Source organism: Rhinatrema bivittatum, chromosome 3, assembly GCF_901001135.1.
Source record: "Rhinatrema bivittatum chromosome 3, aRhiBiv1.1, whole genome shotgun sequence".
Classification (NCBI taxonomy): Eukaryota; Metazoa; Chordata; class Amphibia; order Gymnophiona; family Rhinatrematidae; genus Rhinatrema; species Rhinatrema bivittatum.
In genome coordinates, this window is record NC_042617.1 from 584,179,583 (window position 1) to 584,199,144 (window position 19,562).

At 43.8% G+C, this 19,562-nt stretch overlaps 1 protein-coding gene across 1 annotated transcript in view; it reads left to right on the forward strand.

Annotated features, from left to right (window-relative positions):
• LOC115088408 (dynein light chain Tctex-type 1) overlaps positions 1-19,562 on the forward strand; it is a 45,443-nt gene that overhangs the window by 5,045 nt on the left and 20,836 nt on the right. Inside the window, exon 2 of the mRNA XM_029596644.1 lies at positions 18,724-18,765. Coding sequence (XP_029452504.1) covers positions 18,724-18,765 — 42 coding nt within the window. The remainder of the gene's footprint in view (positions 1-18,723; positions 18,766-19,562) is intronic.

The window sequence follows — 19,562 nt, forward strand, 5'->3', positions numbered from 1 at the left end:
TTAGTTTTTTAGCAGACTGAAGCAGGTTGTCTTGCAGTATCTCCCTGTATGTTGCACCATCCATCCTTCAGTTTTAACAAGATGGCCAGTCCCCACTGAGGAAAAGCATCCCCACAACATCCCCACAACGTGATGCTGTTGGGATGGTGTTTGCTGAGGAACGGACACTAGAAACATAGAAATGACAGCAGAAAAAGACCAATCGGCCCATCCAGTCTGCCCAGCAAGCTCCCACACTTATTTTCCCATACTTATCTGTTTCACCGTCCACCAACTTCAGGGCCCTTGTTGGTAACTGTTTGTTTCAAATTTCCTGCCCTCCCCTTCCATTGATGCAGAGAATAATGTTGGAGTTGCATCAAAGGTGAGCATAAGGCTTAGTGGTTACGGATAGTAACCGCCGCATCAAGCAAGTTACTCCAATGCTTGTTTACCCAGACTGCACAGATCCATGCCTTGTTGGATGTTGTCTGAATGTAAATCCTCTTTTCCACATTTCCCCCTGCTGTTGAAGCAGAGAGCAATGCTGTATATGCATTCAAAGTGAATATCAGGCTTAATTGGTTTAGGGTATTAACCACTGCAATAAGCAAGCTACCCCCATGCTTATTTGTTTACCCAGACTCTGTAGTTTAGTATTTGTTTGTTGTTGTCTGAATGCAAATCCTCTCTCCACATTTCCTCTTGTCGTTGAAGCAGAGAGCAATGTTGGAGTTGCATTAACCGTGTGAAGGCTTTTTGAGTAAGGGTAGTAATTACCAAATAGCAGCCTCCATTCCAGCAAGCCACCCCCATGGCTCTTCTCTTCATTTACATCCTCTAGCCTTTATGGATCCATAGTGTTTATCCCACGCCCCTTTGAAGTCCTTCACAGTTTTAGTCTTCATTACTTCCTCTGGAAGGGCATTCCAGGCATCCACCACCCTCTCCGTGAAGAAATACTTCCTGACATTGGTTCTGAGTCTTCCTCCCTGGAGTTCAGGTTTGGGCCACAAGTGTGTTGAATTTTGGCCACAAAACTCTATTTTTGTTTCATTTGACCACAAAACCTTTTCCACATTTTAGCTGGGTCACTCTGATGCTTTCTGACAAAATCCAGACATGCTTTGATGTAGTTTTTCCTTCAGTAATGGCTTCTTTCTAGCCACTCTCCCATGCAGGCCGATTATGTGCAGAGCTCTTGATATGGTTGACTGGGGCACCTCCACTCTAGTCTCAGCCTCTGAACTCTGTAGCTCCTTCAAAGTGATTGTTGGCTTCTCTATGGCTTCCCTCACAAATCTCCTTGCTCTGGTGTTGATCCAATATTGCTCATTGGGATATCCAAGCATTTGGCTATTATTTTTTAGACTTTTCCTATCTTGTGCATGGCTATAACTTTATTTTTAATTTTCTTAGAATGCTCTTAGGTCTTCATTTTCACAGCTCTCCTTCAGATTCACAGTGTTATCGATGGTACTGGAACTAGGGGGTCTTTTATGCAGAAAAGGTGTCTTTTTCTAATGATTCGCAGGTGGAAGCCAATTGTTAGGGCAATATCATTCATCTGTGTAAAATTGAACCTTCCACAACACAGGGGTTGAATACTTATGCAAGCAGCATTTTTTCAGTTTATTTAATTTTACCAAAAAATGCAGAGAAATAATGAATTGTGACTTTGAAAATTTACTTTAAGAGCATACTGGTTTGCAATAAACATGCAGTCTGGAACAAGCTGTGTAAGTGTCATTTGTAATCCGCACAAATCTGCTGACGTTTTAGGGGGACCACATTTTTTTTCAAGCCCTTGGATCCTAACAGGTACTTGTGACCTGAATTGGTCATTGTTGGAATCAGGATGCTGGGTTTGATGGACCTCTTGTCTGACCCAGTATGGCATATGTTATGCTTTTGTAAGTTGTTTTTCCCTTAGTAAATGATAGCAGCGAAAGACTCTAGTGGTCCATCCAATCTGCTTAGCAAGGTTTGTTTGGGTTTTTTTTTTGTATTCTAACTGCTAGTCCTGGTCCATACAGGTTACCCCATGCCTTCTGTTAAGGATAGTAACTACCACTCCATACAAGCTACTCCTTATTTTCAAGCCCTTTTGAAGATAAGGGGTAACCTGCATTGTATTGTTTTAACTACATGGCTTTATGAATGTTTTCATTATGAACTGCTTCAATCTTAGGGAATATGCGGTATGCAAGCAATTTTAAATAAATTAATACAATAATTTCCATTACTATTCTTGTCTTCCTTACCTCTTTTGGGAGGGTGATCCATGCTTCCATCACCCTTTCCTTGAAGAAATATTTTTGACGTTCCTGAGTCTACCCTTTTGGAGCTTCCTATTCTGACCCCTGTCGATTTTTCTATCAGAAAAGGTGTGATTCTTGTGCATCATTAATACCTGTCAGAAATGTAAGACTGTATCATATTTCCCTTGTCCCTTCTCTCCTCCAGGGTATATATATTTAGGTCCTTCAGTCTCATCTTGTAAGTCTTCTGGTGCAGACCCCATGCCATTTTGGTTACTTTTCTTTGGACCACTTCCATCCCGTCTGTCTTTTTTTGAGATACAGTCTGCAGAACTGAAAAGAGTACTCCACATATGTCTCACCAAAGACCTGTACAGGGGCATTATCACCTTTTTTTTGTTGGTGGATTGCCTCTCTATGCAACCCACCATCCTTCTGACCTTAACCACCACCACCTTGTCACATTGCTTCGTTGCTTTCAGACCACTGTGAGGTCTCTTTCCCAGTCTATGCACATCAATCTCCCCCACTTCACACAGTGCTCCTTTGGATTTCTGTACCCCTTCTTGGTGCTGAATCCCAGCTTCCAAACCTTTGACCACTCCTCAAGCTTTCTTAGATCACATTTGATTCTCACTACTCCTCCAGGTGTTTCTACTCTGTTGCAGATCTTAGTGTCATCTATAAAAAGTCAATCTTTCTTTCTAATCCTTCCTATCAGATATTGAACAGAACTGAGCTTTGAGGCACTCCACTACTCAATCATGTCTGTCGGTCAATCAGTTTGTAATCCATTCCACTGCACTGGGATTCTCTCCTAGGATGTTCATTTTTTTCATGAGCTTTCTATGCAGGACAGTTTCATACTTTGCTGAAATCCAGATAAATCACTTTAACTGTTCTTCCTTGATTAGACCTTTGGGTAAGATGGCTTGAGTTTTAAATGTGAGATCTTATTCAAGTCATGTGAATTGCAGTTTATACTAAACTTAGGCTTTACTGCACTCTGGCTTTGAAAATGTTAGTTTTGTATTTATTTTAAAAGATTTGTATTCCACCTCGTACATGATGTTTGAGGCAGATCTCACAAAATATATACACAACTGCTGATGTTAAGGTTGGTTGGTCATTGTGTTGGTGATAGGAGCAAGAGAAGCAGACCTGGAACTTCACATGCCAATTTCTTAGTTCAGTACACTAAATATGTCATTTCGGAGCAGCCTCGGAGGGAACGGGCAGCACGCGCAAGTTGCACAAATGTGCACCCCCTTGCGCGCGCCGACCCCAGATTTTATAAGATACGTGCGTATCTTATAAAATCTGGCGTACTTTTGTTCGCGCGCGCGTAGATTAATAAAATCTACCCCTATATGTATTTGCCTGGAAGCCATGGAATGTCATATTCAAGTGAATAATGTATGATTCTTCCTGCTAGACAGCCAATACATATAGGATTTCCCTCCTCCATAGCCGATGGAAACAGAGAACACACCTCTTTTATGACCTTTCTCTGGGCTATAAAAGACGTGTGGTCCTAGTCTAATTCAGTAGTCTGTTCCCAGCAACTGTGGACATGTGAAGAGGTTATTAAACTCCCATTGTCAGGGTGTGGCTCCGGCCTAGTTGAGTCCTTGCTGCTCCTGGGACAACAGCCTGTAGGGATTAATTTTTCCAGTGGAAGGATTTTCCCAGGGTCTTCCCTGATCGAGCTCCTGGGAGGCCACCCCAAATATCCTTGGGGTCTCTGGAGCTTCCAGAGAATGGTTCCTGGAGCCATTACATTGAAAAAAATAAATAAATAATAGGGTCTTCAGGACTGTGCTGTCTCTGTCCCTACTTCTCAAACCCCCCCCCCCCCCTCCCTCCCTTCCAGTGAAGGGAAAAAAAGCCTTCAGCTTGGCAGCAGGGGCAGATTGGCCTACTGAGGGATTAGGTATCCCCCAGTGGGCTGGTCGTTGTAGTCACACTTTATGGAGTGGAGGAGTAGCCTAGTGGTTAGAGCAGTAGGCTACAAACAAGGGAAGCCAGGATTCAAATTCTATTGCTGCTACTTGTGACCTTGGGCAAGTCACTTCACCTTCCAAACTTAGATTGGGAGCCCTCAGGGGACAGAGAAGTGCTACAGTACCTGAATGTAATCTGCTTTGAAGTGCCAAAAGTGGAATATTGGAAAAAAAATGGAGAAAAGGATTTTGCTCAGCTTCCCAGCCTGCAGCCAAAGAAAAGAAGAGGGGCTGCTGTGGCCCAAAGAGAGTCCTGTGGGGCTGCGGCAGGACCCACTCATGGTCTGAAGAGAGGCCTGTGGGGCTGAGCGGAAGCCTTCCTACCCCCAACCTCAAGGAACATCACAGCTTCAGTGCCGCCAGTATGGTCTCCTTCCACCTTTTATCTGGCAGTCAGGAGCAGCTCGGCCATCCTGCAGCGGCTTAAGAAAAGGCTGTTTTGAGTCCTGGAGTCTCTAGGGGTGCTATGTGATACATCCTCCAGAAGTGGGGGAAATAGGTTAATTTCCCATACAATAAGTTTTGAAGCCCAGTCCACCCAGAAGGTCTGAGTCTATTTACATTTGTTAGGCCTTATGGCGGCAGCCATAGATGGTTCCATGGCCCAGGGCGTATAGGCAACTTCGGCAAGAACTTGTGTTGACCAGATGGTGAGCCATGCAGTTGCCCCGTGAACATTAGTAAGGAGCAGCTTGAATTGGTGGACACATCTCCCCAAACTAGCAAAGGAGTAAATTTAACTGCCCCAGAAGGGGTGGTCTTGACTATAGATGCCAGCAGCATAGTTTGGGGAATCAACTGCCAAAGCCGGTAGGCACAACAATGGTGGGAACAGCAAGAGAAAGCTTGGCACTTAAATAGACTAGCAATATGGGCCATCAAGTTGGCCCTTAAGGCGTTTTCTTCTTGGTAAAGTCAAGTCAGCCAGAGCTTCTTCCAGACAATGCCACTGCAATGACCTATGTAAACCGTCAGGGGCACTTGTAGCCACGTGCTAGCTTACGAGGTAACCGCAATATGCGATTTGGTAGAACAGGACTTGAAAAACAAAATAAACCCGGCAACAGGGGGCAGCCAGTGATGGACCTGAGGGCATCCCAGCAAGATACAAATGCTGTAATGTGGGGAAAGAGCCTCGTTTTTAATTAGAAGAAATAAAAAAAACTGCATGCCAAATCATTCATTTGGAAGATAGTTTGAAGAAGGCTAAGAAACCTTTAGCTGATAGTGACCCCCTGCTACTAGAGAGGAATACTATATGGTATTATGTGCTTTAAATACCTGCCTACAGCAGAATCTCATACGAGAATGGTGAGGGAAATCATATATTGAGGGACTAAAAAATGACGTGGCAAAATTACTACTGATGGTGAAGTAATTATATGAGATTTTCAGAAAAGTTTGAGAAATTATATACTGATGAAATCAGGAGGAAGAAATGTTCAAAGAACTTCCTTTACCTAAATCAACAGAAGAATGATTGGAGACTTGATATCATTAAAACTAGTCCAAATGGGAAAGCTCTAGTGTGGTGTATTATTAGAAAATATTGCAATATCAAATACCCAACACATGAGGTCAATACTTTTTGGGAGGTAGTGATGAAAGCAGGGTTCCCAACTAATGCCACTAAAGCACATATTTCTGTACTAGCTAATAAACCTGGGAAAGAGCCAGGTTCTCCAGCTTCCTATAGACCAATATCATTGCAGATTTAAAACTTTATGCCAAATTATTGGCAAACAAACTAAATCTGGTTCTTCCAGATCGTATTTTGTTCTCAGGTGAGTTGTTTTTTTTTAAAGGTAGATCAGCTTGCACTTATATTGCAAAGAGAGATTCCCTCAGTAGTGATGGGATTTAACTCTGAAAATGCTTTCAACAGAGTTTCAGGGCGATACCTATTTTCAGTGTTGAAAAGATTTGGCTTTGAAGGACAGATATTGCATTACATTTCCGTACTCTCTACTGTCAATCCCTAAAATCAGCTATATTAGCAAATTGGCAAATGTCAGCAGAGTTTGTTACATCAAGGGTCAAGACAAGGAAACCCTATTATACATTTTATCCATTGATCCATTATTATGGAAGATAGATCAGAATCCAAATATTAAATGGGTATGAAGTGAGGGAGCAAAATTTAAAATAGCGGCATTTGCAGATCTTTTTTTTTTTTTTGACAGACTGCAAGCTTCTCTAAGAGTGATTATGCATATACAGATAGTTTGACAAATTTTCTAGTTTAAAAATCAAGGTAAATTGGAAGCATTGGACAACATGGGCACTGTACGACACAGCTGGGAAGGTAGCTTTCCCCCCCAAAATGGGTTGAAAAAGAAATGAGATATTTAGGAATTAGAGTACCCATAAATATTAGCAAATAACATTACTTTTATATAAAGTCGCTGCTTAAAAATATGAAAGCTATATTGGCCAGCTGGAGTTTATTACCTTTATCACTACTGGGGAAAATACAATTGTTAAAAATGACAGAACTACCCAGATGGCTATAAAAACTACAAATTGTGCCAATTTGTTTAAAAACTACAGACTTAGAAGAATTTAGCCACTTCATAAGGTTTTCCTTGTGGGGTAAAAAGAAAGCTACAGTCTCTTTCAGTGTTTTGATGCAGCCATGGGTGCAGGGCAGCTTACAATGCCTCGGTCTATTTGAATATAACTTAGCGTACATGTTGAGACATGTGAAAGAGTGGATATATAAAACCGATGTTCAAACACCATACTTTTTTTTTTTCTTTTTTTTTTGCGGTTGTAGGCCTCCTGTCATATTATCTAATCTTTTGCAAATACCATGGAATGTGATACCTCCGCAGCTCAGCTCAACCAGAGTATGTTAGTGCTATCATGTAAGAAAGCCTGGCAAACTCTTTGTCGGAAATTGCAAACAAAAGACATTTTATCATCTTTTCTAACATTTGGCAATCCACTTGTCACGGGGAGGGAGGGGAGCTGAGCTGGAAACGGGGGAATACCCCCTCAGGAGCAGTGCAGGACTGCATGGCTGAAGCGTGGATTATCTTCTGCTTGGCCAGTCTTCTTCACCTGCAAGATTGAGCCTTTGGATTCTGGGGACATGTAGGCCTTGTCTTTGGTGGCTGTGCATACTGGAAACTAGAGCAGGCTGGACTGTACAAGGTTGGAGTCTGGTCTGGTCTGGAGCGAGGCAGAGCTGGACTGGAGCAAGCTTCGGACCAAGACTAAGGCAAAGCACAGACACAGACTGGGTCCAAACAAGACAAGGGCAAGATAGGGACTGGGACAGGACACAACAGGACCAGACAAGGTCAGAACTAGACAGAAAAAGAGAATGAGGAACACAGATGCCCAAAGGCAGCAGGCTAGGTAGAGGGCCTGAAAAGGCCACAAGGCAAGGTTAAACAGAAGGCCTGAGAAGCCGCAAGGCTAGAGCAGAAGACCAGAAGTTGCCACAGTGCTAGGAACAGGAGAACAGAAGGTCCGGATGCCACAAAGCTTAGAAAGAGAAACAGAGGCCAGTCAAGGAGCCGAGTGACTCTATGAAACAGCAAGGTGGTTCTGGCAAGGCTAAGTTAAATGGGGCTGGAGCTTGGATGTGGTGTGAGCAGTGAAGAGGAGCTTTGTAATGCTGGAGTTGAAGCTCACGGAGGACACCTGGTGGAGAGGAGGCTGCACCACAGGCAAAGTTGCGTAGCCAGTTAGGAGATGGTTCAGGCAGCTGGGGGCAGAGCTCACTGGAGTCCTCTGCTGGTGAGGAAGTGTCACAGCAGGTTGGAACAGGGCACGGTGAGGCTGCAGGGCAGGCAAAACCATGACATCATACTTCCTATCTGGTGAGGAAAATGTGTTCAGAAACTGGAGAGCCAAAGGACCGTGTCAACTACATAATTTCTTTGCCACAAACTCGACAATTATACAGAGTTTCCAAGCGCAGAGAGTGACATACGCTTTGCCTTCAGAAGATTTAAACCAGTGTGATAAGAATCTTCGTCTTGAACATCAATATGGTAAAAAGATGTAAATAAATAAATAAATTTGCAAGCAAGGCATTACATCCAAGGAATACAAAGCTAGTCTGAATCGATTGAAAAAACTTTATGCAATTCATCCACAAAAGGAGGATCTTGTGCAGCATTCACTCAAGCAATCAGGCACATTAAAGTGGACAATGCTTTTGACTCTTTATTGCATAAATGGCAAGTTTATAAAGGTATACAATAAACCAACAACGAAATATACAGAATTGTTTTCTAAACATAAATGACCTAACTGCAAACGCCATATTGAGGGGGAAACAATTTAAATTGCTTAGATGTGTATATATGCCGTAGATGTGGGCCTATAAGCCAGGTTGACCATTCCAGAACTTTGTATTAAGTGTAAAATGGATAGAGGATCCTACATATATAGGGTCTTTCGTTTTCAGTTTAAACCGATTTTCACTTCTAAATTTCCAAATTTTTCCAAAAGTGACAACTAGTTTAAATCGATTTTCACTGTAATTTTAGGCTGAATAAAGAGCATCGCCCCAAGGCCCCCAGCCACTGCTGGCCAAAATACCTGCAGCATTTCAAATCCTGCTCACACTCCAGTGCTGCTGAAGTGCTGTTTCAAGTCCTGCCTCCTACTCCAACCAAGCAGCCAAAGTATCTGCTGCTTGCTACTGCTAATGCAGCATTTTCTGTGGGCCACGTCCACCAGAAGCACTTCCTGGCAGGTTCCCTGGCCCTTCACGAAAGCAGAAGTGCAGTGCTGCAGAGCACGGGAACCTCAGCAAGCATGCAGCCGAAGGGGAGAGAAGATATCTGGAGCCACCACTAGTAAGGGATGAATGCTGTTGCAAGGGGGGATGAGGGGGATTCTCATTGGGAATGTGAGGAAAGAAAAAGAAATGCTGGAAAGGAGATGGGGGTAGAGTGAGGGATGCTGCTGAGTGTACGAGTGAAATAATCTGCTTAATAGTCTTTTATTGTCCTGGCTGTTGTCCACCAAAATAAACTTCATTATTTACCTAGAAAAATGATTCATTTTTCCACTGACTTTTTTCTTTCTTTCGGGTCGATACAGTAAGGCCGCATTAGAGTGCGGCAGTGCCGGGCGCACCCTCGTTTGCCGCACGCACAGTTCTGATCACATACCGCTCGATACTGTATTTAAATTGCTTGCAAATGTAAGCCGCGTCTGTGAAGCATTAGGCCTGCGCAACCCATTTTACTGTATAGGCGCTATACAGCGCCTATACAGTATCTTTGGTGCGCTGGTACCTGTCATTTCAAATGTCATTTGAAATGACGGGCACCAGGAAGTGGATCCCAACTTTAACCTATGAAAACCTAAAAACCGAAAATCCCCTCCTCCCGAAGCGGCTTGACATGTGCCAACTTACCTTTTGTTGCTTTTCAGCCCCTTCCCTTCTCTGCCGCCCTCCGGAGGGGGCAGCCGGTGGCGAAAACGGCTCGCAGCGGTCTCCCCCCCCGTCCCCCCCCGCGCAGGTCCCGGTTCTCCTGGCTCGGCCCTCATCAAATTGTGAAGTCGGGTGAGTGCCCACTGTTCTGTGCCCTCTCCAGTCACAGCGGGAGCGAAGCGAAGCGTGCTTTCATTGGCTGAGCGCCCCTCAATTTGGGCGCACATGGACGGGCGCGCGTGACGTCACGGTGTGCGTCACACACGCCCGTCTTATGTGCTTTCATTGGCTGAGCGCCCATCAATTTGGGTGCACATGGACGGGCGCGCGTGATGTCATGGCGTGCGTCACGCATCCCCGTCTATGTGCTTTCATTGGCTGGAGCGCCCAAATTGACGGGCGCTCAGGCCAATGAGAGTAGGCTTCGCTTGCGCCGTGACTGGAAAGGGCACAGAACAGTGAGCTCTCACCTGACTTCACAATTTGATGAGGGCCGAGCCAAGAGAACCGGGACCTGCGCGGGGGGGAACGCTGCGAGCTGCTTTCGCCGCCGGCTGCCCCCTCCGGAGGGCGGCAGAGAATGGAAGGAGCTGAAAGCAACAAAAATTAATGTCGAGTCGCTTCGGGAGGAGGGGGATTTAGGTTTTTTAGAGGTTTCCTTTTGGGGGAAAGTTTGCCGCCTACCCTTACCCTGCCTCTAACGCAGGGGTAAGGGTAGGCGGTAAGTTAGCAGGTTAAACGCGCGGCAAAATGGTAGGGTAAAAAAGCGATAGTCGGGGCGCGCGTTACTGTATGGGAGGGAATAGCTAATTCGATGGTTTACATTTAATATACATGCAGCGGGCGGAAGGGGTTACCCGGTGATTTAAAGAGGCGGTAAGAATCGGTTAAAGGGGATTGTGTATCGCAGGAAGGGCTAACGCAGCCGGAAAGTGAGTAGAAAGCGGGTTAGGAGCGGGGGGTAACAGGCGGCCCCACTTTACTGTATTGACCTGTATGTTCCTATCATAATAAACCCTGATAAATTCCCAGGAAAATTAAAAAAAAATAAAAACCAAAAATGAAGGTCCCTGTTGTATGGTTGGAAACCCCAATATACCAGACTTGGGGAGAGATTTTAGAAATTTTGTGAAATCTGTTTTAGGTATACAAATGCTTTAGATAAATGGTAATATGTGTCTGGGAAGGAGGAGCACAGGCTAAGCAAGTCGCTAGATGCCTTAATCATGTCCTTCCCTATATCACAATCTTAAAAAGGCTTATATACATTTTTTTCTGATTTTCCTTTACCAAGTATTGATCATTTTTTAAATGCATCCTTTTGGTCTGGCTTCCTTTCCCTAGACGACCTGCATCCAACATTGTTCTCTTTCTTCCTTTTCCAAATGCTTGTCTTCCTTGTATTTCCCTCCCCCCACAGTGCCTTGTAGGAAGACACAATTCGTCTCTTATCAGTATCTGCAGGTTCCTTTATAGTTGATTTCCACACAGACCATGCATATGTCCTATGTGGGCCATTCCCATGTCCTTCACTTTTTGCTGACCTTTCAATATCCTGCAGCTGCTCTTCCTGCTCCTGTGTACCAGCACAGGCTTAGTAAAATATAGTTCAGCAGTCAGCAATATACATATACAACTCTTTTGGCATTGTCCCCACATAGTAATATTCTGGACATCACTAATACAATATCTAGAAAAACTATTACAATGCAAACAGAAATTATCCTTTCGAGAGAGTTTTTTTTGGCCTATTCGAGGAACTACAGCCAAGTATACAGTTGCAGCACAATCTATTTTTGAGGAAAACCCTTCTTCTGGCAAAAAAAAAAAAAAAAGATCCTAGCATCTTGGACAGTAGCAAATCATCCTACTCTTACCCAGTGGAAATTAGGGATGCGTAAATTTTTAAATTTTGAATATTTAACTGCAAAAATTTCAATTTGGCGCAAACAGGACTTCACACTGGGCATTTGTCAGGCGAGACAGCTGGTATATAACTTATTGTGCTATTTGTAAGCTATATTCATTTCAAATTCTTCTGTAATCCATGGTCCGTTGGATCATGCGTCATATAATGCTATATAGCAGTGATCAATATGGTACATTTAAGAAGACATTTTATATTGTGTAGTTTAAGGGTGGGGGGAATATATTGAGTACTTGGATTAACCTATATTTAGGTAGCTCTGGAATGAATTGTGTAATGTGGTTTATTGCAAAATGTTCAATAAAAAGGAAATTAAAAAAAAAATGTCTATCTTATGGAGATATAAGTAGACTTGAGGGGGACCCATCCGATTTGCATGGATGGAACGGGGTTCTAATTGCTCACACTGGGGCCAGCGCACTGTGTAACCAGCAGTCTGACACGGTTGAATAGGCGCTAATGAATCCCCTAATGCAGTAAGGGATTAGCACCTATTCAATGTGCCTCCTGAAGTGGAGTGAGTCTAATAGCGCTAATCACATGTAAATGCATGTGATTGAGGCTATTAGCATTCACTTCAGATGCAAAAAAAAAAAAATGTGCCTCTAGGAGGCACATCTAGCACTCAATAGTTAACGCCAGCTTGGACGCTCAAATGATAAGCGTCTGTTTCCTGCACTCCCTGGCTGTGCGGCATTTAGGAAACCAAAGCCGATAAACTCGGCGTCGATTTTCTTAACCAGCGGACCGCCGACGCCAGTCGGGTTCGCATTAGCAAGGAGGCGCTAGGGGCTCGCAAGCAACCCTAGTGCCTCCTTACTACCGTGACCCCCTAATTAAATATTGCATGGCACCCTCCTTGGGGGCGCCTGGAGCACATTAAGAAAAGCGGGTGCTGACTGTTCAGTGCCTGCTTTCTATGCAAATGTATTGCATGGACCCCAGTAATTGTGTTCTACGTCTTAGTTATTTAGGAAAAATGTGAAGTTTTATTTTGGAGGTATGTTGGGTCAATTCTGCCGGGTTCAGGGTTAACTTGGTATGCTTTTGGGAGCTGTTAATGCATGTGCTGCAGAGAAAGTGCATGAGAGAGTCTGATACCTTTTCTGCAATCTGCCCCTGCTTGGAAGGAGAGAAACAAGAGAAAGCAGGGCCTGCTCAGCAGCCTGCAGAGCCTCCCTGGAGAGGGTATGCTGTTTTATTTCCTTTGGGGGAGGAGTCAGCTTTGGGACCATTTGCCTTGTTTGCTGTTTGTGTGTGCACAACAATTGCTGACTGAATATGTTTGTTCACAGTAGGGAAGGGGAAGCTTAACTCACTGCCACAGTGCCTTGTTTGTTTTTCCTTGTTGTTTCTTGGTTATTGCAGACTTGCAGAGATGGAAAAAATGGTCTGTCTGCAGGGCTAAGCAGATCCCCAGCATTGTGGGCTCCTTCTGTTCAGTCTGTGAAGAGCCTGGGGGGAAGATGGTAATTCAAACTCTCAAGCTAGGGAAGAGTAATTGAGAGCAGAATCAATGATTGCACCAGGACAATTGCCACAGGTGTTACAGTCCCATATCCATCAGGGAAGATGAATCCTCTTCCTCCCTTTTGCAGGCAAGTTAAGGGGCAGCCCCAGTATGAAGATCTGGGTGAGGCTCGCCCCCTCCAAAGGCCAACGGGAGCTATATGGATTCCTGGTAGGGAACCTTGCTCCAGACTTTATTATGGCAATGCCCCAAAACCTGTCTAGTCATGCAGGGTTCTGCATATTTTAATTCTCATATCCTAAGGAATGACCTTTGACCTCTAAGGGGCAGCATTTAAGAGGCCAAGGGAAAGCAAGAGCCCCCCTTTGAGGGGGCATTCAAGCTCCCATACTTCCAGGTAAGCATCATGATGTAAGGGAGATTCACCCTAGGGCTCTACCAGAAGATTCTCTGGAAGGATGTTTCCATCAGATGAAAATGATTCCACCATAGTATGCCTATTCTGGAAAGAGGAGCTGCAGCCTTCATTTCCCGTGTAGTGGCTGCTCTAGGGATGTCAGCAGCTCCCATGGAAGACCAGGTCGAAGGGGATTAGGAAAGCCACCAAAGGCATTCCCTTTGCAAGGCATATGGTCCTTTACTGAATAGAGTACCCTGCAGAGGGATAAAGGGGAGAAGAGTTTTAAACAAATCTACCCGCTGGGGGAGAGGAATAGCCTCCTTGGAATCCCCTGTTGATGCTTTGGTCTCTGCAGTTACATGCAAACTGCCATTCTGGTAGAAGGGGGGTTCAGCATGAAGACCCCCTAAAATAGGGAAATAGAGGCAACACTGAACAGGCCTTTACGAACAAATGCAATAGCCCTGTAGGCTGCCATTTATAGAGGCTGTGTGACCTAAGCTACCACTGCATTGGGTCCTACAGCTCAGAGAGAGCACAATCATCCCTAGCATTCCTGGCTGGCGATATGTACGAGCTGGTAAGAAGGTCCGCAGGGATAGTGGCCAGGAGGCTTTTATGACTACACAATTGGTTGGCAGACTCTGCATCGAAGTCTCAGCTATGTAAATTGCCTTTCAAGGGCAATCTCTTCGGAGAAGATGTAGAAATGCTAGTGAAGGATCTAGGGGACTCAAAACCCTAGAGGCTTCCTGTAGATTAAAATAGTGCAGCCTCACAAAGTGTCAGATCTCAACAATTCCAAGACTTTGTGCAGATATGTCTGCAAGTTGGGCTCCATTCAGTACACAAAGCAGGAGCCAGTCCTTTTGTGGGGCAAGGAGGAGCAAAGGCAGAACCCACTTGCAGTAGCAGGTGGCAGCCGTTCAGCCCAATGACTCTCAGCAGGTCCCCGTGGAGATAGTCCCAGTAGGGAGGGTGCCTGCTGAGGTACTACTCACAGTGGACTTGAATTACCTCAGACAAATGAGCCTTGGAAATTGTGCAAAGGGATTATGTCTCCAAGTGCAAGAAAGTGGTCTCAGAGATCCTTGTGGTCTCTTCTTGTGCCTCCCCTTGCAATAGAGAGGTGGTCAAGGGGGTGGTATTAGATAGTAAAAGAGGAGAGAGAGAAAATACAGTTCTCTCCCAGCCCCACCTTTTCTTGCCTAGTATTAGGTACAAGGTTAGCAAGTAGCTTGAAGGGAAGTTAAATAACACAGACACACACGTATTGCTTTGAAGAAATTATAGGCATGTGGGTTGTTAGGTAGCCTCCTGAGCCTGGAATACCTCACAATCTACAGTCGTCCCTTTTTCCAAATTTGAAGTCTGCAAGCTTCAAGGTTCACAAGCAGCTAGACAAAATGGAAACAGGTGTTAATTAAAAGCACAACACCACCACTTACTTGAAGAGCCAGCTAGCAGATTAAGAGTTAAATCTTGACTTTGAAGCACAGCACAAGTTGTTTTGGCAAAAGCTGAGAGCAGAAAACACCTGGAAATTGCACAGAATGCCACTGCCAGAATGCTAACCAACACCCGTAGAAGACAGCACATCACGCCTATCCTCAGAGACCTCCACTGGCTCCCGATCTCCTCTAGAATACTCTACAAAACCTTCTCCTTTATACATAAAACATTACACAACCAAAACATCTCCTGGCTAAACAACGCATTCCTCTTCAATTCTTCTAACAGACCAACCTGATCTGCCTATAAAGGAACCCTCCACATTCCCTCTCCCAAAACCACACAGTGGACCTCCCCTAGAGACAGAGCACTCTCAATAGCAGGTCCCATCAATTGGAACTTAATGCCACCACCGAGCTACGCAAGGAACCCTGCACACACAAGTTAAAAAAAAAATTGAAAACGGGGCTCTTCAAGCTAGCATACCCCTAACCCCTTCGCTCTTTCCCTGGTACTATCTCGCTACATGACTCTGACTACAGTTTCAGTCATATAATATATACATAAGTTATAGTCAATCCCACTATATAACCTTCTGACACCCTCTCGGACCATGCCGTGTAATGTGTACATAGTTCTGTGTATGTTTATATTTTATATTCACATATATATTTTTCCCTCAACACCTTATACTCTCTGCATACCATGTTGTTGTACCCCCCCTTTTTTTTACCAAATTGTTCCATGTATTTTCTCTATCACGTTATACGTTATCTGTAAACAGATACGATGTGCAAACGGCTATCGGTGTATATAAAAAACCTTTAAATAAAATAAATAAAGGGTGCAAAGTAGTGGAGATCTATCCCAAAGGTGCTTCCACCAAGTATTAATTCAGCGAGATGGAGACTTTGGATTTCAGGATTCTTTTTTGGATACGCATGTATACGTATGTATTCAAATCTGGCCAATAGGGTGTAATGTGTACACCTATTGGCCAGATTTGAAATCCAAGTCATCGTGCTCTGGATATCTGTGACCCCTAGCCAGAGAGAATTGCTGCAGTGACTGGTCGAAAGTAAATTGGAAGGAGATATAAAATGGGAAAAAAATCTTAGGGCATTGCAAAGAAAGGCTCATGGTTCAGTAACCCCAAAGATTAGTTCTGACTTAAACTGGAAGCCCAAAGGAGCAGGAGAAAAGCTGCTGGAACAAAGAAAACCAAGAAGTGGGAGGAAGGCCTAGCTCTGGAGAGGCAGGCGCATGTGCCCAGTGCTGCCAGATGTTAGGGGCGCGACAGTCCTCCGCATTCTTTGACTGCAGTTAGGTTGCCCCTCTCTGTGGTCCAGTGGCATGGGCTGCACTGAAAGAGCCGTCGCTGCCTAGCACTTCCAAGCTCTATGTATAACATTTCTGATCTCTCAGCTCCTCGCTGCTCTTCAAATACATAGATCTCCATGCTCTTCGGTTTTTTCATTTATCAGCTTTTTTTCCCCCCTTTCTTTGTCATTTCTCCCTAGTTATGTTTTTACCTCTCTCTTCTAGTTATCTCATCTTGCAGCCTTTTCATTTTCTTCCCTTTCCAGCACTTTGGACCTCTGTGTCCTTGGAGCTTCCAATTCGAGGTGCCCCTTCTATATTTTTTTCTTTCCCTCAGCCTTCGTCTTGTTTATTTCTTTTGTTTCTTTTTACGTCTCAGTCTTGTCTGTTTCTTACTTCTTTAGCTGCTCCCAATACTTATTGTACTTTCAGTTCTAACATAGGACAGTGTCTGCACTAGCAGAATAGCTGGTGTGTCATGAACACCTGAGGAAACAGGGAAGTAACTACAAGGGAAGGAGGAGCTCTCCAGAAACACTCAACTGCAGCTTATCTCTTTCCTCTCATTCCATGTTCCTTGTTCTTATGTCCTCCTTTACTATTTCTCTGCTTTAATCGCCTCACCACTCCACCTCCCTTTTACCCACCATTCCCCCATGCCATGATCATCTTCCTCTCCCTAGCCCATGCCTGAGGACTGAAGTAAGTCTTTGCTGGAAACCTCACCCTTCAGTATAAAATTAAGAGGTTGGCTGTGTGAGCGGACTCTTGTAGGATCCCCTGAAAAGCAGGACAAATTTAATTTCTCCCTGCAGGCTTGCAAAGCTTATTCCTTGAAGGGGGGAACACTTCCAGCTCCTGAAAATGCTTTTTATTTTTCACTCTCTTAGGTGATTGTGATTTGCATTCTGTCTGATACACCCCATCCCTTAAGAGCAGAAGTATTGTGGATTGTGCGTTTTTAGCTGAACTATTGCACTTTTTGGCAGGGCCATCTTTAGGTTTCATGGGTAATGAAATGTAAGTTTTTTCCTAGGCCCTACACAGTCTGCCTCCATCTTGCTTTTCTTAGCAGCTTAGGCTCATGAATGACCCTAGCAGCTCCCATGTTTTTGGAGGAGGATTGATGTAAAGAAGAGGAGGCATCCATCTGCCTGACCCAGTTCCCTTCTGTCTCTGGCCCATACTACAAGGCTATCTTTAGGACTGTGTGGTGAGAGACTCTTGTAGGGTCTCGTGCTGTTATACATTGTGTACCTGCCTAATGAATGCCCTGTGTCCTGGATAACATTAAGAAAACCAGATTTGCCATATTAGGTCAGACCAAAGGTACATCAATCACGGCATCCTGTTTCAACAGTGGCCAATCCAGATGACGAGCATGATCCCATGAGGTTGATAGATTCCATGCTGCTTATTCCAGGGATATGTAGTGGATTTCCCCAAAACCTTAAAAATGGGTTTATGGACTTTGCTTCCAGGAACTTGTCCAACCCTTTTTTAAACTCAGCTACACTAAGAGCTTTTACCATCTTCCAGCACCGAATTCCAGGGTTTAATTATGCGTTGAGTAAAAAAAATGTTTTCCTTTTGCTTAAATGTATTACCTAGTAACTTCACTGTGTGTCTCCTAGTCTTTGTTCTTTTGAAAGAGTAAACAACCCATTTGCATTTACCTGTTCCACTCCACTCATTTTATCAATCTTTCATATCTCCCTGTCAGCCCTCTCTTCTCCAAGCTGAAGAGACCTAACCTCTTTAGCCATTTCTCATTGGGGAATCATTCATCCCTTATCATTTCGGTCACCCTTCTGTGTACCTTTTCTAATTCTGTTGAATGATGCGGTGACCAGAACTGCACACAATACTCAAGTGCAGTTGCATCATGAAGCGATGCAGAGACATTATGACATTCTGGGGTTTTTTTCTCCATTCCTTTCATAATAATTCCTAACATATTTGCTTTTATGGCTGCTGATGCACACTTAGCAAAGGATTTCAGTATATTATCCACAATAATGCTTACACCCTTTCCTGGGTGATGACTCCCACTGTGTAGCTATAACTTTGGGGTTGCTCTTCCCTATGTGCATCACTTTGCACTTGTCCACATTAAATGTCATCTACCGTTTGCATGCCCAGACTCGCACGGTCCCTCTTGTGACTTAACAACTTTGAATAATTTTGTATTGTCAGCATATTGATCACTTTACTCATTCCCATCTCTAGGGTCATTTACAAATGTATTAAAAGGCAGTGGTTCCATTTGTCGTACTTGAGGCACATTGTCCGTTTGTTAATATACATCCATTTTATGATCTTTCCTAAGTATCTGTTTAGATTATGATTTACAGCAGCAGTTGACAATCATCCTTTGCAATAATCAGATAAACCATTTGTTTAAAATATTATGTTCATCCTATTTTTAAATTATGAAATATTTAGGGTACGAATGATGTAAAAATATGAACTGATTATATAATTATAGTCTTCTTTTTCTTCCCATCAGACTACTTTTGTTGTTGATGAAGTAAGCAATATCATTAAAGAGGTAAGTGGTTTTATTTTCTGCAAGTTACCTTTTCTCTGATATTGAGGTGAATTAGCCTTGACACAAGGGTGATGTCATCCTACAGTGCCAAATGGGCCCTTCTCTCTAAGCTGATAGAGATTTTGTTTTATTGAGCATATGTGGGAATTCCCGCACAAGTGTTGCCTCATGAGCCCCTTCATTCTATTTTGTCCAAGCTTTAGCATTGCCGAGTACCCTATCTCTTAATAAAAAAAAATGTTTCCTCTTATATTTTTAATACCTTTTCTCAATTATTTAGCTGCCTTAGCAACCCCCATCATCACTTTTCAGCACTATAAAAAAGTAAGAGATTTTCTTTATAGAATGTCTGGATCCATGAAGCCCACAGAAAGTAGATCCAATGATCTAGAGATATAGATAGATATATCGATAGATCTTAGAACATCGATGCACAAGTTCTCAATGCACTGAATCCTGGAGCATGCAGTGCATTAAGTTTCAACGCCAATAACACTCTGAGCATCGAAACAGACTGCTCCATCGACGATGCATCGGGCTGTGGTGCTACCAGTGCAACTGTTCACTCCCTTTACCAGTGAGGCCCATGCGGAGAGGAAGATTGTTGGAGGCAGAAGGAGATATATTTCACTTACCCCCCACCAAACTCCAGAATGATGTCACCATCGAGATTATTGGAGCAAGGTCTTTGTCTAGATAATACGGATCCCATTTGTTCCATGGTTCCGTTGATTTCTAGTCTGCTCCTGGTGCAAAGGAGCAAAGGCCACAGCAGAGAAGTCTCATGCTGAGACATG